General features: G+C 40.9%; 2 protein-coding genes across 5 annotated transcripts in view; one reads left to right on the top strand and one right to left on the bottom strand.

Annotated features, from left to right (window-relative positions):
- mep1ba (meprin A subunit beta a) overlaps positions 1–7177 on the top strand; it is a 26457-nt gene extending 19280 nt beyond the window's left edge. The window contains exons 5-10 of one of the 4 annotated variants that reach the window (XM_027276590.1): positions 3551–3766; positions 4997–5259; positions 5992–6202; positions 6322–6498; positions 6602–6729; positions 6970–7177. In XM_027276590.1, the coding sequence (XP_027132391.1) occupies positions 3551–3766; positions 4997–5259; positions 5992–6202; positions 6322–6498; positions 6602–6729; positions 6970–7014 (1040 nt within the window). In that variant the 3' untranslated portion in view covers positions 7015–7177. Of the gene's footprint in view, positions 1–3550; positions 3767–4996; positions 5260–5991; positions 6203–6321; positions 6499–6601; positions 6859–6969 lie in introns of all 4 variants that reach the window. The other 3 variants (XM_027276589.1, XM_027276588.1, XM_027276591.1) reach the window with 3 other exon arrangements.
- A 2247-nt stretch (positions 7178–9424) lies between these two features.
- Positions 9425–24404, bottom strand: uhmk1 (U2AF homology motif (UHM) kinase 1). Its single transcript, XM_027276592.1, has 9 exons — positions 23604–24404; positions 23275–23404; positions 20175–20361; positions 19889–20086; positions 19594–19688; positions 19438–19514; positions 19229–19327; positions 19031–19119; positions 9425–17968 (listed from the first exon to the last, which is right to left on the bottom strand). The coding sequence occupies exons 1-9, from the start codon at positions 23914–23916 to the stop codon at positions 17822–17824; spliced, it is 1335 nt and encodes a 444-aa protein (XP_027132393.1). The 5' UTR covers positions 23917–24404; the 3' UTR covers positions 9425–17821.
- Between the last annotated feature and the right edge of the window lie 1187 nt (positions 24405–25591).

Raw genomic sequence — 25591 nt, 5'->3', positions numbered from 1 at the left:
CTGAGTGCCTGGAAGAACACAGAACTGTAATCTCTGTTGGGTGAGGAATTGGACAACTCACTGGAATCCATTCATGTATAAAAAACATGACGGATTGGATAATCAAGTAACATTATCCCCATTCTTACCGTCAGCGGACTTCATGCAAGGTCAGTGGTGACCATTGGTGCATGTTCATTTGCTGTCATGATGTCAGATGTTGATCCATCAGAGCCATAGTTGCCTGCTGCTATGGACCACGGCCACTTGAGATTGGGTCATCTGGGGCCTGCAGGTCAGGTGGGAAAGTCAAGGGGCCATGTTACCCTGTCGGTCATTCTACCCTTTAGGTTATCCTCCTACTACCAATCACAGTGGTATGAAGTAACATTCACCGTACTTGCGACTTTATTAGCAAAAAAAGAAGCCAAATATAGATATTTACCAAAAAATGTACAGTGGAGAAGCTATGCAGACCTGTGTTAGTCCAAATCCTCATGAATACTACTCCTCCTTATATACCAAAACAACCAACCTTGTCAAATAATCACATGGTAAGTAACTATACGAACCAATTTGTGATAGCTCTGGATATCAACTAACCATGTCTGGCGTAAAAAGCTTAATGGAATATTTCACAGTTACGCTTCATAACATCATCATCAACGTCATACACATAGGACTATATATATTCTACTTATTCTTCTTTACCTGGAAGGAGTAACCTGCTGGTGACAGAAGCGAGGCTATACAGTTTATTTCCTGGTGGTGTGGTGCCAGCAGGGGGGTAATGTTGCGGATGTGCCAGATGTGTCGTGGGCACTTTGTGGATGATAGGTTAATGTCCTCGAGAGAGAAACCTCCCTTTGATGGACTCTTTCCCTCCACACCCTCAAACACCACACGGACCTTCCATGCACCACTGACCAGATGATGTGTATGCGTTCCCAGGAGTCCATGACACCTCCTTCATAAAGAAAAAAAAATAAATAATATAAATAATATATATATAAGTATATATATATATATATATATATCATTATTATATTTTATTGTATTATTATTTATAAATGTAACCAGTTTTTAGATTGTCTGGGTAAATCACTGGTTTCTGATTTGATTTCACACTTGCACATTCTAAATCTTCACCAAAGTCAGACATTTCCCAGTTGTATACGTTAGGTTTAATGATAAAATATTATTTTCATTTATTACCTGAAATACTCTTGATGAGTTTCGAACACCACCTGGGCTGTGCTTGTTATACTCTCGCACCCAGATATTGAGAACATCGTCAGCTGCCCCTGTTATAAGAGGAAGAACGCAGACACTGGGCTCCAGGTTTGGGGTAAAAGCCAGCGACTCTCCAGGAATGCACGGTCACCAGGTTCACAGAAGCTGTGCTGAAGTGCATGAAGTAACCTTTTCCTGAGGTCACAAGGAGATAACAAATGGGTAATATCAGCCCTCAGAAGTTTGTTATATTACATAGTAATACTAAACAAGTGAAAGTTAAATTAGTTCTGCATGATTACTGGACAGGAATAAATCACACACAAGGTTTTAGTGCTGCTATTGGGTCAAATGTTATTAGCCAACACAGCTGTGGATAGACCTTTAGCTCATGGAGTAAGGATAAGGTTAGATACATTTACTGACTCCAAAATAAATAGTTTTTTATCTTTTTAAAGGCAAACATTTCAATCAAATGTCAAGAGACAACATGTGTAGACCATTCTCCCTTGTGCAGAATTTTACAACAACCAATGACACAAATCCTCTTTAAATGTATCTAATAAATAATATAATTTCATATTCATCCTTGGAACCTCATACAATTCACAAGACCACCAACTGACTAAGTGCAGAGCTTTTTTTGTAATCTCTTGGGCAATAAACTTTAAGTAATAATCAACAGTAATAAACCTCAGGCTGTCATCCCCAGATACCACACATGCCACACATGCTTGAGTCATTTATTTATCCAGCCTGGATAACTTGTTAGGCTGCCAGTCTTCAGCCAGGTGGCACTTTTTTCTTTCTACCTGCATACCAAGGGTGCTGAATCATATCAACATCTTCCATTTAATGTGCTCTATGCAGTGAAATAAAAGCTGTATATACTTTTATTACTGAGACTTTAATTCAGACAACTCTAATAGTCTGGCTTCTATTATTTGTGATGCCTTGTAAGAACAACCATCCCAACCTCCCTCTTGCCAATTTCTCACAAAACAGAATATTAATTATATATTTTATATTGAATCTTTCTACATATAACAAAATACATGTTAGTAGCCTTCCAATAAGATAAAAGTCTTGGTCATTCAAGTCTGCTGTGCTCTTGATGAAACTCTTTTTTTCTCTCCACAGCCAAGTCTTCTACCTTTGTGGATAGCTGTAACTTTGAGCAGGAGAACATTTGTGGGATGATTCAGGGTCCTGGTGGAAACAGAAAGTGGGATCAGCGTAGTTCTGTGGGAGGAGGGCCTCACACTGACTTCTCCAACATGGGACAATGCAAAGGTGAATGTCAGTCATTACAAATGCATGTTATGGTGCTAAACTTTGAGTCATTTCTAAATAGTGTTAACAGTGCAGACTTAGACAAAAGAAATGAATGAACACATCTCTGTGTGTTTGTTTCAGTCAGCAGTGACAAAGAAAAGCTAGTCACATCATCATTCTCCCTTATCAGGCCTCATACAGTAGATACTTGGCCTCTGCTTTCAGTGTCTGTTTAAACACACAACTGATTTATAACATAATCTGTACAAAGTACAGGCTGGCAGTTTTCAGTGCTGTTTGTTTGTCTATCTGTCAGCAGGATGAAGGAAAAACTACTGGCCGGATTTTCATGAAACTTGTTGGAAAGATGCAGCATGGGCCAAGAAAAAAAAAATCATAATTCAAATCAAATTATATTTCACTCTATGTTTCAAGGTCAATCATAATACAACTGTGGTTGCAGATTTGCATACCATAGAAGATTGGATTTTTGGCCTTCCTTGGCAGAGGTCTGCACTCTCCCAGTGGTGCCCATATAAATAGTTTGAGGTTCCAAGATAAATATCAATTTATTAGTGACTTATTAGATACAATTTAAAAGATACAATGTCTTTCATTGGTTGTAAAAAAAGCTGCAGGGCACAAAGAATAAAGGTCTGCACACTAATGGACTCCAAATAAATAGTTTTAATTTCTTTTTTAAGTTTCGATCTACAAGATCTTCCTGGGGCCAATGTCAAGAGAAAACAGGCATTACGTGCAGAGGCAGCAATCAACTCAGATCACTAACACCTGATGGTCAGGAAGCAGCAGGAAAAAAATAAGGCCCACAAGATGGCAATCACAGAAGCTACAGCAGATAGAAACACCATGCATGTTGTCTCTTGACATTTGTCTGAGGAAGATCTTGGAGATTGACATGTTGCCTTAAAAATGGCAGTGATTGTGTGTTTTGCCAACAGATTATCATGTAGAACAACATTTCATTTGTTTAGTATTACTATGTAATATAACAAACTTCTGAGGGCTGATATTACCCATTGTTATCTCCTTGTGACCTCAGGAAAAGGTTACTTCATGCACTTCAGCACAGCTTCTGCTGAACCTGGTGACCGTGCATTCCTGGAGAGTCGCTGGCTTTACCCCAAACCTGGAGCCCAGTGTCTGCAGTTCTTCCTCTATAACACCGGGGCAGCTGACGATGTTCTCAATATCTGGGTGCGAGAGTATAACAAACACAGCCCTGGTGGTGTGTTGAAACTCATCAAGAGTATTTCAGGTAATAAATGAAATATTATATTTTATAATTAGTCCCTATGTGAACACCTAGACTGCACATGTTTTCACAAGGTTTTCCTTTTTTTAACAAATCTCTCCAAAAGAATCACTACCTTAATATGGTGGTGTGGGGTGCATATCTCTCTGATTCTGGGAGCTGTGTTGTCCGGAGCATTAGCCCCTGGTAGGGTCTCCCAAGCCAAATTGGTCCCAGTGGAGGGATCAGATGAAATGCGATTCACTAAGACCCCCATGAATTGTACAATATGTTTGTGTTGATTTGTCCTGTACACGTGACATCCATTGCACGTCAGTCCGTCCTGGGAGAGGAATCCCTCCTCTGTGGCTCTTCCTGAGGTTTCTTCCAAATTTTTTCCCTGTTAAAGGTTTTTTGTGTCACTTGAACCGAGGGTCTAAGGACAGAGGGTGTCACTCCCTGTACAGATTGTAAAGCCCTCCGAGGCAAAAGTACTTTGTGACTTTGGGCTATATAAGTAAAATTGATTTGATTTGATTTGATTTGATTTGAAACAGAACCCAAAGAGCAACAGGACTTTGTCCAGATTGCTCAGGGGTTGTGGTCAGAAGGTCAACCTTCTGGCAGTCTAAGCACCTGCTGGCGAACACCAGTGGTGAAGGAGGCCATCAAGCTGAAGAAGGAGGCCTTTCGGGCTTGGTTGGCCCAGGGGTCTGGCAGCAGACAGGTACTTGGTAGCAGCAAACCATTTTGCCTTTGCCATTTTTAGACTCAGAGAGCAGTGAAGAACTGCTGACCCGGACTGGGGATATTGTTGGGCAGTGGAAAGAACACTCTGAGAGGCTCTTGAACCCAACCAAGATGTCCTCTATGAAGGAGGTAGAACCTGAAAACTTGGGGGAAGCCTCTTCCATATCTCTGGCAGACCCCAAAAACTGATTGGAAAAGGCATCCGATCCGTGTACAACCAAAGTGAGAGTTGTGTCTGCATTCTCGGCACAAGGTTAAACAAATTCATGAGTTTTATTTGGTTGCGTGAGGAGGCTGTCTGGTTTGGGAACCTCAGGACTGCATCTCTGCTTTTTGCAGATGATGTGGTTCTGTGGACCTCATCGGCTGTGACTTTCAACATGCACTGGGGCGATTTGCAGCTTTGTGTGAAAAGCTGAGATGACAGTCAGCACCTCCAAGTCTGAGGCCATGGTTGTCTGCAGAAAAGTGATTAATATGTATACTTATCTGTTCTCTTTACAGGAGGTGTCATGGACTGGAACTGGGAACTGCATAACATCAATCTGGTCAGTGAGGCACAGAAGGTCCGTGTGGTGTTTGAAGGTGTGAGGGGAAAGAGTCCATCAAAGGGAGGTTTCTCTCTCGATGACATTAACCTATCATCCACAAAGTGCCCACAACACATCTGGCACATCCGCAACATTACCCGCCTGATGGCCACCACACCACCAGGAAATAAACTGTATAGCCCTCGCTTTCTGTCACCAGCAGGTTACTCCTTCCAGGTAAAGGCCTTTTGAATATTTTATTCTCTCAATAGACAAAATTTCTAGTGGACAACTGTTAATTTTAATAGCTGGAATAATTATTGCTGTATTTTATCAGAGGTAGCTAGTGAATTGAGCTAATATCGCCTCCTTGAGTTTGTGGAAATCCCCATATGCATCTGACTTTTTAAGCTGAGTATTCTAAAATAGCTTTTAAACATGCACTACACATGAATAAGATTTAGATTAGACATACTGTGCCTCCTTGGTCTCGGGAGTAACACAATTACTGTTGCTTTTAATTGATACAGTATGTTAGCAGCTTATATTAAAACATCTTAAAGTCCACATCTAAAAGTTTAATTATGGTTGTTTAGTCCTGGGGGCAATTTTGCATGCTCTACTATGGCAATGCCGTAACCCACCATACTCTGCCTCTGGTTGGACAATACTCATTGTCTTTTTTGGTTTAGTTGGTTACGTTCTGTCATAAGGAGTGAAAATTGTTAGAGTTGGGGTAAGAAACAAGGGCAGAGCTGAGGCAGAGTAGGTTTATGATACTAGGATACTAGGATTCACAAATTTGGATTGATAAGAGAGGACTTAGTGAGTCATCAGTTAACTTAATTATCCCACAATGTATGCACAGGTTTCTGCTGCAACAATTTCCTGAGTTATCTAAAGTTAGTTCATGTTTTTAAAAAAGTAGCGAATACATAATGGTTACTTCATACCACTCTGTGATTGTAGGTAGGAGTATACCTAAATGGTAGAAGTGACCGTCCAGGGTACATGGCCACTTACTTCCACCTGACCTCAGGCCCCAATGACCACAATCTCAAGTGGCCGTGTCCATGGCAGCAGGCAACTATGGCTCTGATGGATCAACAATCTGACATCAGACAGCAAATGAACATGCACCGAATGGTCACCACTGACCCTGGCAAGAAGTCCTCTGACGGTAAGAGATAGGTGGATAATTTAGCTTGATTATCCACTCCTTCTGTTTTTTATACAGTGAATGGATTCCAGTGAGTTGTCATTCCACCCAACAGAGAATGACAGTTCTGTTTCTTCCAGGCACTCAGTACTACTGGGACAATCCCAGGAAGGTGGGCTCTAAAGTGACTGCATCTGATGGTAGCTATTACTATCGAGGCCCAGGTACCGGAACAAGTGTCTTCATCACCCATAGTAGGCTGAAGAGCCGAAAGTTCATCAAAGGAGATGATGCCTTCTTCCTCTTCAGTCTGGAAGGTGTGGACTTCAGACACTTAACAAGACCAGGAGATCACACACAACTATCCTTGAAGATCATTCTGTTTCTGAAGCGTCATGACTGTTGTCTACTTGTCCTCAGATATATCTCATCTGCTGGTATCTCAGCCTCTTCCCCGCTCTGTCGTCCACGCTGATGCTGATCTGATGAAGGCCACTGATGAAGGTGCTCCACATGCTGCTAATAATCCCACCGTGGTCACAGCTGTGGTAGGTTCAGTGGCAGCAGCCATGTTGGTGGTTTCTATGCTGATCGCCTGGAGGATGAGGAGGAGACGGCAAGTGGAGAGTGATGAGGTGCGGATCATACAGCACTTGTCTGGATTCATGGAAGTGTGTGTGAGTCAAACGTTAGAGTCATAACTGATAAGCGAAAATGTATTATCTGCAAACACTAAGTTCTTAGTTTTTGTTTGAAAATCTATTCTAAATATGTCTCTTTCATTACAGGAGCACCCAACCAAAGGGTTACCTTCTACTTCAACCACTCCATGATGATGTCCTGAATCAGTCAGTACTTAACAAAAGAGAAAGCACATCATTGAATGATTTCAACAACAATTCAATCAGATTGCCATCTGACTCCATTTAATGTATTATCTGATTTTAAATAAAAATTCTTAACACCATGCATGTTCAAATCTCCTTTTTTACTGATCACAACTTCTATATCAGTTTTTAGAGTAATAGTACAGAGTAATAGAGTAAATTTAGAGTAGAGTAGAGAGTAGAGTAGAGTTTACAGTAATGTGGTTACTTTCAAAGTTCCTGAACTATACAATTGTAAACACTGAGGGCATTTAGGCTTCCTACAGTATAGATTTATAATTTTAGTGGTAAAAAACTTATCCTCAGGTGACTAGAAAGGTGCAGAACTGCTTTTCTAAATTACAGCTAGCCAAGATCTTTCCTTTCCTCTGCAGAGTTTTTCAAGCCTTGAATTGTCTGGCTCCTGTCTACATCAAGTTCGCACACATCCTTGGTATCTTAATGAAATGTCCCCAAGGATCAAGCACCTCACTCTCCTTCCATTTCTGGAATGTAATATATATTTATTTATTTTTTTATTTTTTTGTTAAAGTTTGAACATTGGCCAATGTCGTGCCAGCTTGTAATGGAGCAGGCAGGCTGGTAGTTACAAAACATTCAAATAAACTACATCTGCAATGTTGTGACCTATTGAATTTCTGTCCTGGTGCAGGTAGATTTGTATGAATTGTGCAACAATGCCAACAGAGGCTGATTTACTAATTTACTAATCTGTAAGACAACAAAAAAGAAACAAAATAGGTATACTTTTTTTTTTCATTTTTGGAATATACATTATTTTCAGTATTTGATTTATTTGATGGTCATTTAAATACAATACCATATACATCTTATGTCATTTATTATTTATTAGCTTTATTATGGTTGTTTGTACATTGTTTGACTTTGCAGGATTAAAGACAAATTAGTTTAATTGAACACATATATCACTTCAATGTCAATAAATTGTTGTAGCCAATTGCATTTACAATGTAAAATCCCTTGTAACTCTCTGAAACCACCCACTGACTGCACTAACTTGCTTGAAGAACCCTCTGCTACACAAAGTGATAGAAACAAGAAGGGTTGGAAATCACTTACTATCATTTTATCAATTCCAAATCCAAATCCATTCTGTTCTCTCTTGCTGGGGTTATTGCCTTTGACGTAAATTGGCTTATAGAGCTCTGTGTTGTTGGTTGTCGTGTACCTGATGCACGAGGGGTAGCAGCAGCAGCAACAGCAGCAGCAACAGGTGGAGTAGTGGCACTGGCAGAAGCAGGCATGCTAGCCTGCCTGTTTTCTTCCAACTGAACTGCTGGAAGCACAGTTCTCATGTGTCTGTGTAGGTTGTTTGTGGACCCTGCTCCACATGAGAGCTTGACTTTGCAAATTCTGCATTGTGCCTTCATGTTTTCACAACTGTTAAAATGCATCCAAATACCATGTCTTCTTCTGTTGTCACTCATCTTTGCACCACACTCCTGACTGGTCTCCCTCCTCTTGTCTCCTGTCACTTTTCCTAAACAGAATAGTAAAAAAAAAGAAAAAGAAAGAAAAAAAGGACAGCACACATGATAGGCACTTAAAAGAGCCGGCTCTTTGAACCGGCTTGTTTGCGACTGACACATCACTAATCTGGACTGCTTAAGCCAAAAACGTTCACAGTACATATTTAGGAGAGATTCAGGTGTTTAAATCACAACCAATCTCAACCTTAGGAGGAATTAACATTCTGAAATGTTACAAAAGTTACATGGCCGACTGTTATGGCTGATTTACATTCATCTTTGACTGTTTTCAAAACTTGGGTTCGTGGGTTGTGTTAGGGGATTTGAAATATTGGAACACATAATCAGTTGAATAAGTAAATGTGAAAACTAAAAACACTTTTCAGACTTCTTTTGGGGACCTGTGAGTTTTTTCCTTTCTGAAATCATTCCTTGCTACAGCTCTACATTCAGTTGGCCCTGTCTTGGAGTGCAGATTCAGTTTCACAAGTGGAAAGATCTTTTCACATCTGATACCAAAGAGCATCTCTGAACAAATATGGTGGTTACGATTAAAGGTCCAATGTAAACCGACACTGAAGCTGCTGTGAGGGTTTGTCATTCATCAGAGATCTGCTGAGTGTAGTTCCTACAGCAGCCACAGAGAGGAGCCACTTGTGAATTCAAAGTGGAAAGACATGTACAGTTTGAACTTTAACAATTTGTTAAAAAAGGTGCAACTCAACAATTCTATACAATAAAATGATTTAAAATAAATAGCAAACTGCTGGTAATAATAATAATAAAAACAAAGATATGTTTGGTCCTGTCCATCATTACATCCAGTCTTCCTCAGCCCCCCAAAACAGCAGACAGACAACAATCAGTTTAAGTCAAGCATTATTTTTATTTTGAGATACTCAAACACAACAGCATGAGTGCCATCATTTACCGTCAACTGAAAGGCTGTAAAGCATGGATGCACTCACTTTCATACATGTTGTGTGTCTTTGCATAGTGACCTCCTCACATTGTGCTTCCCTTCAATCAGAAGTTTTTGAAACAAAAATAACAATCATTTCAGCTTTCCGTCCAGTTTGACCTGTGAGACATTTCCTGAAGCAGAACTGCTCACTCACTGAGGATGGATTATCTGAGAAATGAACACAAACTCTTTATTTATTAATTTTTTTCTTTGAGACAAATCAGTAGAATTTATCTGGCCAAATCAACCAACCCACTTCTTCGACATATCATCCAGTGTTACCTAACACCTACCTAACACAAGTGCTGTACTCCTCAAACTTAAAGGAAAATCTCGACCAAAAAAAGGCAACAATTGTCGTAAGGATTGTCTTTTGATATTTTTAAAAAATGACACGATGGTGCCATGAATTTTTTGAGCTGTTCAGACTCAAAATGATAATGCATAATACCGCTCCCTCCTGATCAAAAAAAATGTGGTGTTTCTATGCCTTCAACAAAACCTGATTGGATGATAGCATTAAGTTCAAGCTTTTTTTAAGTTTTAAAGCTTTTTAGGTTTGGGACCATTTTGTATCAAAATGCCAAAATATTCAAAAGTGACATGTGCATTTCAAGCTGCACTTATCAATATTTTTAAAGCCACGTGGATCAAAGAACTTTGTTCAATGTAGAAGTGAGTCTCTCTTTTCCTTTCGTGTTGCGAAACGCACAGAGCGAAAATTATCACCCGACTCTGCAGCTTACTTGAGCATTTTAGTGTATTTCGGAACGTTTTTCTTTTGGTTTTCTGATCCACCAAAATCAATCAGTTATTGCAGCTGAGATCATTCACACAGTTCTTTTGCACCACCTGTAAACACTTCACGTATGACATCAAATGTAAAATGAACCAACAGATGTATATTTGAAGGTTCTGTGCTGTAAATAATTTGAAGATCAACCTTTAAATAATGTGTGCTTTGTTGTTAGGAATGGATACTATAAATATCACAGTATAAGTGTCTGGCTGCACTTTTGCATATTCAGTTCCAAAGTGACCTTTAATCACACCGGCCTTTAAAATGATTTCGGATGATTTGAGATTGCCTTTTGCAAGCAAACAGGCCTACAGCCCTTCAGTATAACACACAAACACACACACACACACACACACACAAACACACACACACACACACACACACACACACACACACACACACACACACACACACACACACACACACACACACACAAAGTTACATATCTGTCTCATACAGACATGCCATGCACACAGGTAGACAGCTCCAGCAACTTACAAGCACTGCCTCCAAAAATGATAACTTTGTTACTGCTACTCCGTCCTTTACACTAGCGCACAGACTTTCTCCAAATTATCTAGACACACACAAATGCACAAACGTGCTAGGAGCTTATCAAAGTCATGTGCCATGAAAGATTAAACCAGAGCCCTAAATCTCTGTCAGTGCACAAAACGAAATCTCTGAGCAGCAACAACATAAAATAGAAGGAAAAATCACTGTCTGTCCTTAATGACAAAAAATGAAAAATAAACCTAAAGCTGCACTTGACAAAACTAAATGGCAGTGAGAAGTAAATGTTTAAGATGTTAAGACTTTAAAAACACCCAGAAATCACGTAATGCCATGTCAATGGAAAACAACGTTTTGCTGCATGTTTGGATTTTGCTGTTATTTCCTGTGACGTCCCTTTAGTGTCCACACACAATAAATGAATTTGGAGACATTGGAAGACGGGTCAGAATCTTGTTTAAGAGTAAGTAGTTGTTCAAAGCAAGGCTAAATTCCCACAGGCATGGATGACACGTGTCCTGTGTGCGCCGTGTCTGCTGGCCCTTCTAGTCAGTGTTTCAAATCCCACCAGTCCCTCCGCTATATTTGCCAAATGCTGCAAGCAGCCAGGGCCAATCTGCACAGATCAGCTCATGCTAGCAGGAAGTCAGACACAGAAACGGCATAGAAAAACTGGTCAATTTTCAAAATAAAACAGCCCAAAGGGAAACAAATCTGAGCAAGTTAACAAAGTCCGATGGGCAGAAACACTTCTAAGATGCTCTCTGTGGGGTTTGAAGTCGCATGGAGAACTGGACGAAAACTGAGCCGAGCATGAAGACAAACAGGACAGGAAGCTTCACACCGGCCTCTGTCTGTCCTGTGTTTGAAGCCGTAGCAGCTTGGACGGCCTCACAGCTCTACAATATTAAGTAATTACTGGAATAAAATCACTTCCAGGTCAACAAAAAACATCAGACTCTGTCCCCTCACTGTCCCTGCTGACAAACACTGTGCTCGTCACAATAATCAACCGATTCTTGGATAATAAAAAGAATGCTTAGTTGCGGTTTTAATTTGCATATTGTCCCAAACTGCTAGATAATGTGTCACTTGAATCTTTTGTCCCGAGATGCTGCCTGACATTTAAATCAGGTCAAACTGGATTGTGTCCCTTGATGATTAACTGTGGCAGTGAGTGTTAAACCACGTGCACACATCACATTAGTAGGGTGTTAAATATAAACAGTGAGAAATGAAGACTGTTTGTGTGTATGCGGCTTCATACAGGCAACGGGTGTCTCTCCTCACCTGCGTAGTGCGCACAAAACATTTGGATCAAAAATGTGAAAGCTGAATAAAAATAAAAAAAAATCCATAACCATAAAATAATAATAGAAAAGTGATAATCATCGTGTAAACAAACACCAAAAAACAGCTGCTTTTGCTGATCCTAACTTGATATCATTCAGATCAACAGTAGCCTGCTAAATATTTCCACTCACAGCTTGGTGGCAGCAGGTTATCACTTCTTAGATAATTAATGCTTATAGGGCCAGCACCAGACTCACAGAACACTGGTTAAGATTCAAATTTATCCGTAAAGGTAGGGCGGTCACATTATAATTCTAAGGTGCTGCCATCAGTAGAAACCTGCTTTGCCCTTTTCTATGGAAACTACAAAATGACAGAACTCCACACACAACCTAATGCTAACAATAACACACAGCCAACACTTGACTACAGCCAACCAGTACTGTTAACAGATTCAGAATCAGTACCATCCTCTAGTATGTGATGAAACGACAAACGAACCAATGAACAAAGCAGTTATTAACCGGCTGTGTTGCAGTGCATTTAACAATGGCAGTGTGGCTTTGAATACAGCATTCAGTGGATTGTCATGAGAATAATCTGTAAATAATGATAATCATTTATCATTTATGAATGTAGGTTATGTCGTCTCTTAACTCTGCCTTTGTGTTTCTCTGTTTTGTCTTCAGTGTTCATTTCTCCGTAAGACGACTCAAAGCCATTATGAACAAGTAGTGAGACCAAGCAACTTTTGAACTTATGAGACGAGGCAGGACAGAGCTTTGGGAAGTGAAGCTTCAGTTTAGGCGTGGAAGATCACACACTGAATGCACATGTGAGGATAACAACGCTCCATATTAATGATCTGTGAAACTATGTCACTTTCGTGAAGATATCTCACTTCAAAATTAACCTGACGCACACTAGTGTCTGCACATACAATCACAGACATATTGGTACCAGCAGATATGTTATCCCGTAAGTGCCGATATGAAACAAGAAATGCTTGTGGTAATACATTGGTGTTACTGCGCAGTGTATCCAGCAGTGGGACTGTGATTTACAATGCTGTGGTAAGCAGCACGGCACAACTAGTCATTCTAGTCGACAGCTCTCTGTGATGTCAACTAGAATAACAACTAGAATAATAACTAGACAATTTGTATGGTAAATGATTTAACATGTTAAAGTAAATTTCACTTAAAGTTTTTTGTTTAAGAAAGCAGCCTTCTGAGTACCTTTGCATAGTCATATCAGTGAACAGTCTACATAGTCTATGTTCATTCTAGCTCAAAACTTCACGATATTAACCATCATGTTACGGATGCCCTAAACATCCATGCGTCCATACATTTATTTACTCCCTTTTCTCTTGATAACGAGTTCATTTCATTTGTTTTCTCGAGATCTCGAGTTATTTATGTCATGATCTCAAATGAACAAATGATGTTATGCCGAGAAAACGGCATTTTCTCGAGATCTCAAGATAACGACATAATTCATTTGAGATCTTGAGAAAACAAAAGGATAGAGTAGTATATTAAATCACTGCAATTGCTACATTGTCCTGTTCCTCTCACACTGCTACACTAAATGATGATTTAATATACCAGACTACCTTTTTGATATCTTGATATCTCCAGAAAATGCTCCTGTTATCTAAGGACAACATTTGTTATTTTGACATTTGACATTATTTTTTACTAACACAGCCCCTCAAATTCATCAACTCGCACACTCGCACAGTAGCTCAATGCCATGTACAGAGCACAACTTACACTTACACGCTCATTTGTCATGCATCATCAAACACAAAGAGAGTCCAGACTCTCCTCACAGAGCATTGGAAGCCACAGAATGTAAAGCTCATTCTCATTATCTGATCAGGTGCAGTAAACCTGCGGTGAATTTATTCTTGCAGTGGACTTAAAGTAGTATTTAGTGGCATCTAGTGGTGAGGCTGCAGATTTCAACCAACTGAATATCCCTCGATTACCACCATAGGTTGTCATGTAAGCTGAAAAAGAGTGAAAGCCACACTCTAGAAGCAGTGTTTGATTTCGGGGCTACTGTAGGAACACAGCTGTGCAACATGGTGCTCCTCTAAAGTTAGGAAGACACGACAATTCTTATTTTCAGGTGATTAGATATTAATTGAAACATTGTTGTTATATCTATAGCATTCCAATTTTGCCATTAGGTCCTCCTAAATGTTATACACTGGACGTTAATTAAAACCTAATTATACTGCAGGAAACAACTCTGAAATGTATCTTCAAAAGCCTGATAAGAACATCTGGACACTGTCAGAAGTTTGTTTTTTGGAAAATTGTGGAAGAAAATGTATTCTTTAGTTTTAAACCTGGTATTGTTATTTGAGGATCACTGGTTACAAGTACCTGACAACACTGACCATCATGCTTACATACCACAGACTGCTCATTCAAAAGTGCTGGTTGGAGTCCAATTCAAGTTTTGAATAGAGGCCAGTGATGCTCTCAAGTGGAAACTTTGGAATTCACATTTCAAACATACAAATAAATTTTGTAGAAAAATAGGTTGTTTTGTTTTTTTCTTTGTAAAATTTAAATAAGACAAAACTGCAACGTCTTGTCTGACTCTAGTTTTCATATTTTAAGTTGTGGAATTTAAACATATTTTCAAATAGAGGGAGAGGCGAGACATTATTCAATAAAAATAAGTCTTAGACAGATGAACACTTGTATGTCCATAAGTTTAAAACACTGTTTCTTATTTTGCATGTATATCCAGTCTCTCTTACATATTTAAATCACATTGAAATCATTTGGATGGAGCAGTGCTCTATATTTGTGCTCTACGACATGAGTAAACCTGCCTCTCTTCACACACCAGAACTTTAAAGCAAGACTATGCAACTTTTAGAGAAGTCAGAACTCATTCTTCCTCTTACAAATAAGAAGTTGAATCCATGAGACATGAAATTCACCTGGATGTTTGCTGCTACAGGCAGACTTGGTTGTATTTACCGTATTTACGCAGCAGTTACAGTTTTCCTTTGATGTCATGCTCAGGGTGGTTAGCTCAGCTATTGTTAAAAGGATAATGATAATCACCAACATCACATTGCAAGCTTGTCACATCCTGTGTATTTCACATCTAAAAGAAATGCAGGATGCACATACAAGATGCTTTAGAATTCATTTACGTCTTTCCTGCTGCCACACACTATCAAATGGTAATGTTAGCCAGGAAGTGGTTGAATGCTAATGTCAATGGTAATGCTAATGTTAATGTTAATGCTAACAATAATGGTTAATGCTAACGTTAATGGTTTAACAGTAGCTAAGGGGTTATATGGCCCAATTACCCTCCAGATGTTTTCTATTCATTGTCCATTGTTTCAGTTGCTGGGGAGAGGTGAAATGCTAAAGACTTGATAGATTCCCTACATTTATATAACTTGTAGTACAACATTTTAGCTGAGTGTCACATGAGGCCATCATGAAAATATTGTGAATGATGGCTAATTAGTAAATGGAAGGTAAATATGGCTCCATAGTAATCACTGAGTCAGTTTGGTGAGTGTATAACTTCTGAAGTTGTGCGACTGTTTAGGTAAATACAAAGTTTAGCATTTGTAATATTTAGCAGATTAGCATTTAGCCAATACCATTACTTTAGCCTGTACTGTAGCTACAATCTGCACCATTTTTACTTGGTAAAAGTTACATAGTCTGGCTCCAGTGAAAAATGGAAAATGAGCACCTTTATTAAGAAACTGAAAGAGATCACTGCTCCATATTGTTGTCTCTAACAGTCTGCTTTTGTTACTGGGCAGGACTACATCTGCTGGAAGGGAATTATTCTCTAAGGCATCTGCAACAGATTTGGCTACGTGAGGAATGGACGTGTGCAGGTGTAGCACAACCTGTTGTTATAGCAGCATTTTGGTACGTTAGCTAGCTTCGATGTCATAGGGCACTTGTGTAGAAATCATTGAATGTTTCAGTGTGACAGAGCGGGCTTCACGGGTACTGAATATCCACTGTTATCATAAAGTAGAAGCAAGAGGATAAAACACAGAGGACAAAAGAATCTCTGGTTCTACAACAAAATGTACATTCCACTGCAAAATACCACACTTGCTGACTCTTTGTCACCACTGTCCAACATTATCATGCTTCTCCCTGGACACAATAAAACTGTATTATAAGCCATATAACTTAACAAAATGATAGAATTTGAAACCTTCCTTTCAAGACTGCACATTTTATGCCACATTTGTGATTCGTAAAACTCAACATATTTTCATGCAACTAGCAACATTTCTTGAAACTTCCATAAATGTGAAACACTTCCTTATCCTACATTTTGGGAATTCCAAAAACAGCCACCACATGACGTGGTGATGTTTGTGGCTTATTTACGTACCTGTATAGTTAGTGTAATAGCCACCGCTCAATGTCTATTCACCTTGCATGCATTGCAGTACAGCACAATCTTTAAAGCTACTATGTGGATTTGAAAATTTCCAACTCTGGTGAAAGCAACACAGAGACACACTCTACAAACAGCCTGCGGCATTCCAAACGTTCTCCACAGAGTGGCTTTAACTGAACAGTGATAGACTGCTCCACGCTTTAGCTATATACGCTAATCCATATCACACCAAAACCAACAAACTAACAATTACAGCTACTTAAAGCTTACTTAGCTTTAGTTTGCTAGAAGACGGTCTGCCACCGGAGGAGCTGCAGCAATTTTTTGTTCACTGACTCATTTTCCAACTGGAAAAAGGTCACGTCAGTCGTTTCAACTGCATAAGCCAGACAAATCTGACCCTTTTTTCAGCATGTGCTCAAAAATATTTACTTGCTCATGTGCCCTTTCAGTGTTGCAGTCAAAACACAAGAACGTACACAGACTTTCGTCAAAAAAAAAAAAAAAGCTATAAAATAAGCATAAGGCTACAGGACAGGGCATTAAAGGAACCTGTGGCTTGCTCAGATAACGGAGAGAGAGCGAGGTCACTTCAAACCATCTCTTCCTGAAACCAAGCACAGTATACCTGTATTTCCCCTTGTACCACACAGTTCCTCTCAGTAATTGTTCAGCGTAACAAATATAAATATGCAACAATAATATCACTATTATCACTCATCTAACAACAGGATTTTACTGAAGGAAATATTCAGTTGAGAGGGATTTTGTTTGCCTTCAGGAGACCTAAAATTCTTGTTCAGTGCTACATGTTTCTGATCACATCCCTCACTAAACCAATGACATTAAGTGTTTTTGATAGTTTATCAAGAGCGATGGGACAAGCTCGATATGTAGAACTACTTAGAGAACAGATTCTCACATGTTGTTATGAGAGTGAAATGGAAAATAGAGCAGGTGGACTGCTGTATGCAGACCACAGACCTTTATCCCAGATGGATCCAGGTCACTTTAAAGTACTACGTGGATGTGCACTGACTGTAGCGTATAGGCCGGGGGCAGTTCAATTTACACCCTGCATAAACACAGATATTTACCACATGGAGAACATGCAGAACTTTAACTACACTCATTAGAACGTAATCATTTGAACTTGTGACTGTGTGCTAATTGTAGTTATATTCATAGGGAGGAAATGACTTCTCCCCTGTGGTTGCTGTTGTGTGTTTTATCATGCAAACAAAGCAGAGGTATAAATTGAGCTTTAGGACTTCACTGCACAGTCTGATACAAGTACCCTCTTTTATAGGCGCTGAGGGGATAGAAGGTAGCCACAACAAACTTCCCGTCAAAGGTGCGGCCCGTCAGCAGCCTCTGAGCCTCTTTGGAGTCACTGGAGTTGGCGTACTCGACAAACACCTGGTGGACAGACAGAGCACACGTGGATGATTTAGTAGGTCTGTCTTAGATCAAAGTCCACATGAAGTTTTATGTTTCAAATACATATGTTTTATGTTTATTATGTATATGTTTTTTCACCTTGTCACTCTCACACTGAATATATGTTGAGACATTATTAGCAGATAAAATGTGTCATTAAACATTCATTTTAAGTCAACTATCAATAAATTAAGACATTTATGTTATGTTATGTATGTAAAAGCAGCACCAGCAACACAGCTGGAGTGTCATTTAGCTGCACCCTGTGGTCATCCGGTGAATAAAGGCTGATTTATCCCAGGCAGGATCATAGACCTAGCCAAATCTTCACTTAGTTTGATAATGCTCATCATTGACCGCCATCAGAGTTGTTAAAGTCACGTGAGGGCTGGTGTGAATGACAGTTGTTCAGGTCACCTGAGCTTGGGTGGAAGCTTTGGCTGGGTCTATGATCCTGCCTAGAATAAATACTTGGATCTCCCCACCAGTCAGTCTGAACTGAATAAGATTCATGAAGGAAAGATCCAACTGCACTAGATTGAGCCTTTTTGAAGAAAGATGACCTGAATGACTGAGAACCTTCACAGACAGGCTGATTTATAGCTGCACACTCTATGTTAGTCCTACGCAAGTAACTACACTGCTATGTGCCTGTAAATAATTAAATGCTAGTTGGCAGTGAAGTTTCTATGACACTGCGAGTCTTTTCTTCTCTGTTCTTTCCTTGGGGGGTCTTGAATAATGACAGTATCTTGACCTGTGTGGCGGCTGTTGCAGTGCATTGTGGGATTTGTAGTACAAGTGGTGGGAATGCGATTTACCAGCGAGCCATTAATAATAGACGGATTCAGCCTGTGGGCCTTGAGTTTGACATGTCTGCTTTAGCACATCATGAGCGCCTCACATTCTCAGACCATGTACACACACGATGTAGACCAATCACAGTTGTTGTTGTGATCAGGCTACGGTGTCAGAGTTATCATAATATGAATATATTATTAATGTGTTATTTCTCAGATGCTTTACACAAAACAGTCTAACCTGTCCTTTCCCAGGGTTCTCCTTGGGGATGAGCAGAGAAACCACTGAGCCGTACTTCTGGCACTCCTCTTTCATGTCTTCCAGGATGTCTGGAACAACAACAACAGGTTACTGCAACCTCCACACACTCAGAAGAAACAGCTGGCCCATTCATTCATAATCTGAAGGTGAGAAAAATGAAAAAACGTGGTGCTGTACCTTCATACTCTTCGTCATTGTGCAGATGGCTGTCGTCAATCAGGTTGAGCAGACGCAGGACAGGAGAGGGCAGCAGAACCAGGTCCTCAATGTGAGGAGCTGACACACACACACACACACACACACACACACACACACATAAATAAATATAGTGCAATACAATGAGAGATGTGTTGATCTTGGTGGACGTCTCAAATATTGACACATACCAAAGGGGATACTGAAGAATGGGCTCAGCAGGGCAGTTTCAGCTGTGCATCTTTGCTTTGGGTTGTTGAGAAGCATGCTGCACACACAAAAGAGTTTAGTCATGTCTGAGCAGTCTGAATCAGACTGAATTCAGAGATACCTGTGTGACCACTTACCTCTTGATAAGGTCTCTAAGGTGATAGACAGGGATAGCAGGGCACACCAGGCTGTTGCTGGCAAAAATATGGTCTACAATGGCAGCACTGTTATCCTGAAGGAGAGAACAGAACGTGCTTCTGCTTGATCATACTGCTGCTGATTCAAAACTTATTTTATGCCTTTAATGAGAATTTAGATCTCGCTCTGTGAACTTTCCGTGCCATAATGCAACATTTTCTTTACATTTACACATACTGAGACGTTCCATTAGGAAATCAATATCAATCTTCCCAGAGTAGAGCTTTGTCGTACCTTCCACTCCTGTGAACGGACGGTGTCTTTGAGTTTGATTCCTGAGAACATCTCCAGCAGGATGATGCCCAGGCTCCACAGGTCCACCGCAGCCGTGCAGCCCGAGTCCCCCTCCATCTCTACCCCGGCCTGGGCAAGACTGTTCTGAAGCTCAGCCTCTGGAGCGCGATACCCATCTGTCTGGATGTACTTGACATCCTGGAAGAGGTCAGGCAAGGGAACAGTCAGAAACACAATTATCCCAGCCCCTCTTACGCCAGCCTTCCAGATCCATGCACAAACCCACCTGGTTTCCCTCTTTGAAGCTGAGGCCGAAGTCAATGACCTTGAAACATTCGTCGTCGGCACTCCAGAGAATGTTGCGTGGCTTGAGGTCGGCATGGACGTAGCCTTCCCGGTGAAGGAAGGCGAGAGCCTCCAGGATGTCTCTGGCACAGTGCTGGAGGAGCCACATGGAGTGGCCCTGCTGGGGTCTGCCAGCAAATGTCACACTATGAAGTTAAACAAAAAGCTCTCCCTGACAGAGTAATATTCTGTGGCAAATACTGGAAATTTTGGAAACCATTTCAAAAAGGGCCCGTTCACCAGAAAAAACAGCGTGGAAGTGCCAAAAAATGTAATTCCTCGAGTGTCTACTTGAAGCTGGCTACAGAACTGCAGCAGAAATAAACTTTATACTCTCACTGTCTTTTAGAGCTGCAACAATTAGTTGTCATCTACAGTCCCTGACAAAAGTCACTTATCCATTTTGTAGAAACAACAGCTTATAATGTGACTTTTAATTAATCCACTGGTTTTAGAAATGGCTCATATGAAAGCTAAAACCCTCCCAAATTATGTTTAATGTACTAAAATAAATTTGCTTCACAGAGGAGAGATTGATTATTCAATCAACACAGAAAGGTCAGATTTTGGCAAGACAAAAGTTTTGTCGCCTACAGAGAATAATGTGAAAATTGAACAAATAGTTTACTTGCATAACATCAGTGAATTAAGTAGTGGTGCTGTGAGATCCATATTTAATATCTTGTATGACTTCCATGAGATTGAAGGACTGCATCCATGTGGTTCGGCAGTGATTCATACAATTTATTGATGAAGTCATCAGGAATAGCAAAGAAAGCAGTCTTACATGCCTCCCAGAGTTCATCAAGATTATTTGGTTTCGTCTTCCATGCTTCCTCTTTCATTCTACCCCAGACATGCTCAATGATGTTCATGTCTGGTAACTGGGCTGCCCGGTCCTGAAGCACCTTGAGCTTCGTCGCCTTGAGGAACTTTGATGTAGAGATGGAAGTATGCGATGGAGCACCATCCTTCTGCAAAATTTGACCCCTTTTATGGTTGGGAATGTAAGAGGTAGCTAATACTTCTTGATATTTTAGGCTATTGATATTGCCTTCCACCCTGCAAATCTCTCGCACACCCCCATACTGGATGTAACCCCAGACCAGAATTTTTCCGCCACCAAACTTAACTGTTTTCTGGGTGAATCTCTGGTCCATGCGGGCTCTACTAGGTCTCCTGCAATATTTGCAATGGCTGTGATGTAATTAAACTGAAGATTCATCTGAAAAATCCACTTTCTGACACTTTTCCAGCGTCCATCCTTTGAGCAGGCAGTGGGCCTTGGCAAATGCCACACGTTTTTTTAATTGCCTTTTGTTTAGTGCTGGTTTCTGGGCACTGATTTGACCATGGAGGCCATTTCGAGACAGAATTCTACAAACTATTCTGGTTGACACAGGAACTTGAGGTGACCAGGCCTGGTGGAGCTCTGCCAGCCAACAAACGGTCCTCCCGAGCAGTTGTCTTGCGGGCTCTGCCGGACCTGGGCTTGTCAAAAACATCTCCAGTCTCTTCAAATCTTTTTCTTATTCTTTGTACTTGACGCTGCGACACATTGAAGGTGTCAGCCATCTCATCTCATCAGTGGATCTGGTCTTCAGCCTCTTGATAATCAACGCTTTGGCCTCAGGGTGAATCTTTGGCATGTTGTCAGAGGTCAAGTTGCAGTTGATGTGAAGGTCTGGTGTGCTGGGGTTCTTTTAATACACACCCACTAACTGACTGATCACTTATTGATCATACTGTAATCTAGGATTGGGTGCATCACATGACAAGGCGACAAGACTTTTGTCTTTGCAAAAACTGACTCAGTGGGCTTTACCAAGTTGTGAACGTTAGAATGCTTTTCAGTTCAGTCGTTTGGCGCCAAAAGATTATTTCAAAAGATGTTGGGATTGAAATTAGCCATTTCTTGTAAAAAAAAATTGATTAGAAATATATTTATGGGGCACTTAAAGTCAACTTGTACCCAAGCGACAAGACTTTTGTCAGGGACTGTAATTGTTTAATGAATTTAAATAAAATATATTCAGATAATGCCTGCACAATTACTCCATGCCACAACACTTTAGTAAAGATAATGTTTCGAAACCGCTTGTGCTGTCGTCACGTCAGATTTCTGCGCTATTCTCTGACTCAGTCACGTGTGTATAACTCTTATAGTAACTCTCTGCTTTTCCTATTTTAACGATCAACTAATCGTTTTAGATCATTTTTACCAGGAAACTACTTGTACCTAGGGTTGGGAAATTCTGGGAATTTTCAAAGTTGGAAACCTTCCATGGGAATTTATGGGAATAAACAGGGGAAAAAATAGGAATTTACTAAATTGAAGGTTGGCCCTTAACAGGGAACTTAAATATAGTTGGGTAAAATATATTTTAGCATGACTAAAATAACCAGATTTCATGCAAGTACACTGCTATCACATGCACATAGCACACTACTTAATGCAGGGCTAATGAGGCCACGCCCCCTACCTGCACAGGTGATTTCTGTACGTGGACCACACTTTAGAGCCCAGAGCACACAGAGACTATTGAAGACACACATTTGAGCTTGTTCAATAAAATAATTCAAACTTGATAAAGTTCTACTTACAAATAAATCTGTTGACATGTTTTTTTAATTGTTTTATTTTGCATGTCTGCTTATGACAAAACAAAATGTTTAGATTTATGTTTGGATATGATACAGTTCATTTAAATTATCCCCAAATTCCAGTTAATTCGATTTGGAATATTTCCAAAATTCCCCAGTTTAACTTTCCACTCCTTTGGAAATCTCCTTGTATCACACAATGTTTAGTGTGACTACATCTAGCTAAAACAAATGCAGTCTGTAAACGGTGCTGTATCCTGCTGATCCCTTCACCAATGTTCAATTTGTTGAAAACGTTTCACACACGTTGTGCAGGATGCTTAACGGTTCTGTTATTTCGGTTATTTTCTCCTTTCACTGAGGGTAGAAACAGCTCTCAGCCTGACACAGTCAGTGAGCGTACACTGGACGAGAATCAGTGACAGCATTTGACTTACCTTCCACCCTGGGTACCACTGCTTCCTCTCACCAACAGCTCGGACACACTGACATCCAGGAGCTCCAGAAGGAGACAGCGGGTGGTGACACCCATGCAGCTGTGGTTGGTGAACACCCCGTACAGTGTCACTGTGAGGAGAATAAATGCGTCAGTACAAACAGCACTCTGTCATGTACGGATGGCAAGCAAAGTCCTGCATACATACAGGACTGAATGCAGCAGAAAGGCTCACAGTTAGTACTGACGTGTCATGTCCATGTCATCACACTGACATCATGTTAGGCTACAGGTCTGCATGTTTCTATACTGAGTAAATAATGTTGTTACCGATGTTTTTATGTCCCTGGATGTCTTCCAGCACGGACCTCTCCTTGTGATACCCGTAATCTCCTCCCTGAGTGTCGGCCTGAAACTCCTTCACAGCGGCGGTGGTGGCTCTGCCTGAGCTGACCCGGTACACAGAGGCCGAGACTCCCTGGCCAAGCCGCGACTGGACGGTCCATATCTCGCCGAAGATCTCGAACAGTACCGGCTTCATGCTCTGGTCTACGCTGCCCTGCTGCTGCTGCTGCTGCTGGGGCTGCTGCTGGGGCTGTGCCTGTGCCTTTGCGCTCGGCTCGGAGGAGCCGCAGTGAGCCATCGGACGAGAGGAGCGGAGGAGGCGGCTAGTTGACAGGTGGGAGCAGCTGCACGAGCATTGCGAATCAAGCTGCCTCTGTTAGAGTCACAGAAAAAATAAAAGTACCAGGACGAGTCAACGGCAGCCAGCAGACGGTCCAGCTACTCCTACAACCTCGTGAACGCTGAGCACAGAGCAGCAGCTGCGCATATTACACCACAGCTCGTTCTGAGGCTGTCACAGTGAGTTCTAGTCAGCTGACAAACTTAGCTCACTTAGCTGCTGCAAAGAGCGACATTAGCCACCGAGTCTGAGCTCAGACACGAACCAGGTCCACGGCGCGCGGGGAGCCGCTTCCTCCATAACACACCAGATATTAGTGCGGCATTTGTAACCGACAGAATGACGTTAAAACGGTGCAGCGGGAGCTCAACGACGGTAAAGTTTTGCCCGAGTTCGTAACTCAGGTTGTTGATTAATCTTACTTCCGTTTCTGCTCGCCTCTCCCCCCCTGCAGGTTAGCGGTGGTTTGTCCCGCAGTCTGCCCCCTGTCGGTCGGGAGTGTCCCTACACGAAGACGTCAAATGGATTAACGTTGCGATCACTACTGCGAAGAGTCACATTGAGACACTGGAAGGGAAGCGAGCCACCGGGTTACCAAGAACCTAACCTCATTTAATTGTACACAGTCCTTTATCCCCATTTGTACTTCTTTCTCATGTTTTATATAAAACATTTTTATTTCTACAGTCACTTTCTTCTACCGTTTATAAGTTTGGGGTCACTTCGAAAATTCCTTTTTTTCCATGAAAACATACAAGAAATCAGTTTAACTAGGACATTGCAAAATGAATAGGAAATATAGCCATTGACGAGGTTAGAAATTATGATTTTCAATTGAAATAATAATTGTTTCCTTCAAACATGGCTTTAATCACATGCATAGGCATATGCTACCTCACAACCGTTGCGCTCCTGCAGTGGCAATGCAATGACTCTTCTCTTTGTTGTTCACCGTTGGTGGAACGCACTACCAGTTCCTACGAGAGCAGGGGCGTCCTTCTCTACCTTCAAAAATCTCCTGAAGACCCAGCTCTTCAGAGATTACCTTCTCTCCTAGCACTACATGACAAGAAGTCACTAGCACTTATTGCAGCACTAATTCTTCTTATTGCACTATACCTTGATTGTTCCCTTTTTCTTTAAGTTGCTTTGGATAAAAGCATCTTGCCCTGGCCTTGAAGACCATTTTCATTCTTCTTGTCAGTTTGTGAAGGTAATCTAAAGAGATTTCCTCCCATGCGTCCTGAAGCACCTACCACAAGTTGGATTGGCTTGAAGGGCCCTTCTTATGTACCATACGGCTCAATAGGGTTGAGATCTGGTAAATGTGCTGACCACTCCATTACATGACAGAATACCAGATGACTGCTTCATCCTTAAGTAGTTCTTGCACCCAAAGCACAGCTCCAAATCAAACTGTGCTTTAATCTTTTCTTTTCATTGGCCAGTCTGAAATATGTATTTTTCTTTGCCACTCTGCCTAGAAGGTCAGCATCCCTGAGTCACCTCTTCACTGTTGATGTTGACACTGGTGTTTTGCAGGTACTATTAATGAAGCTACCAGTTAAGGACCTGTGAGGCGTCTGTTTCTCAGACTAGATACTCTAATGTACTAGGCCTACACAGCATTGTA

This window comes from Larimichthys crocea, unplaced genomic scaffold (assembly GCF_000972845.2).
Source record: "Larimichthys crocea isolate SSNF unplaced genomic scaffold, L_crocea_2.0 scaffold457, whole genome shotgun sequence".
NCBI classification, from domain to species: Eukaryota; Metazoa; Chordata; class Actinopteri; family Sciaenidae; genus Larimichthys; species Larimichthys crocea.
The sequence above is the reverse complement of the archived record's forward strand: the minus strand, read 5'-3'. Positions and strand labels throughout refer to the sequence as shown.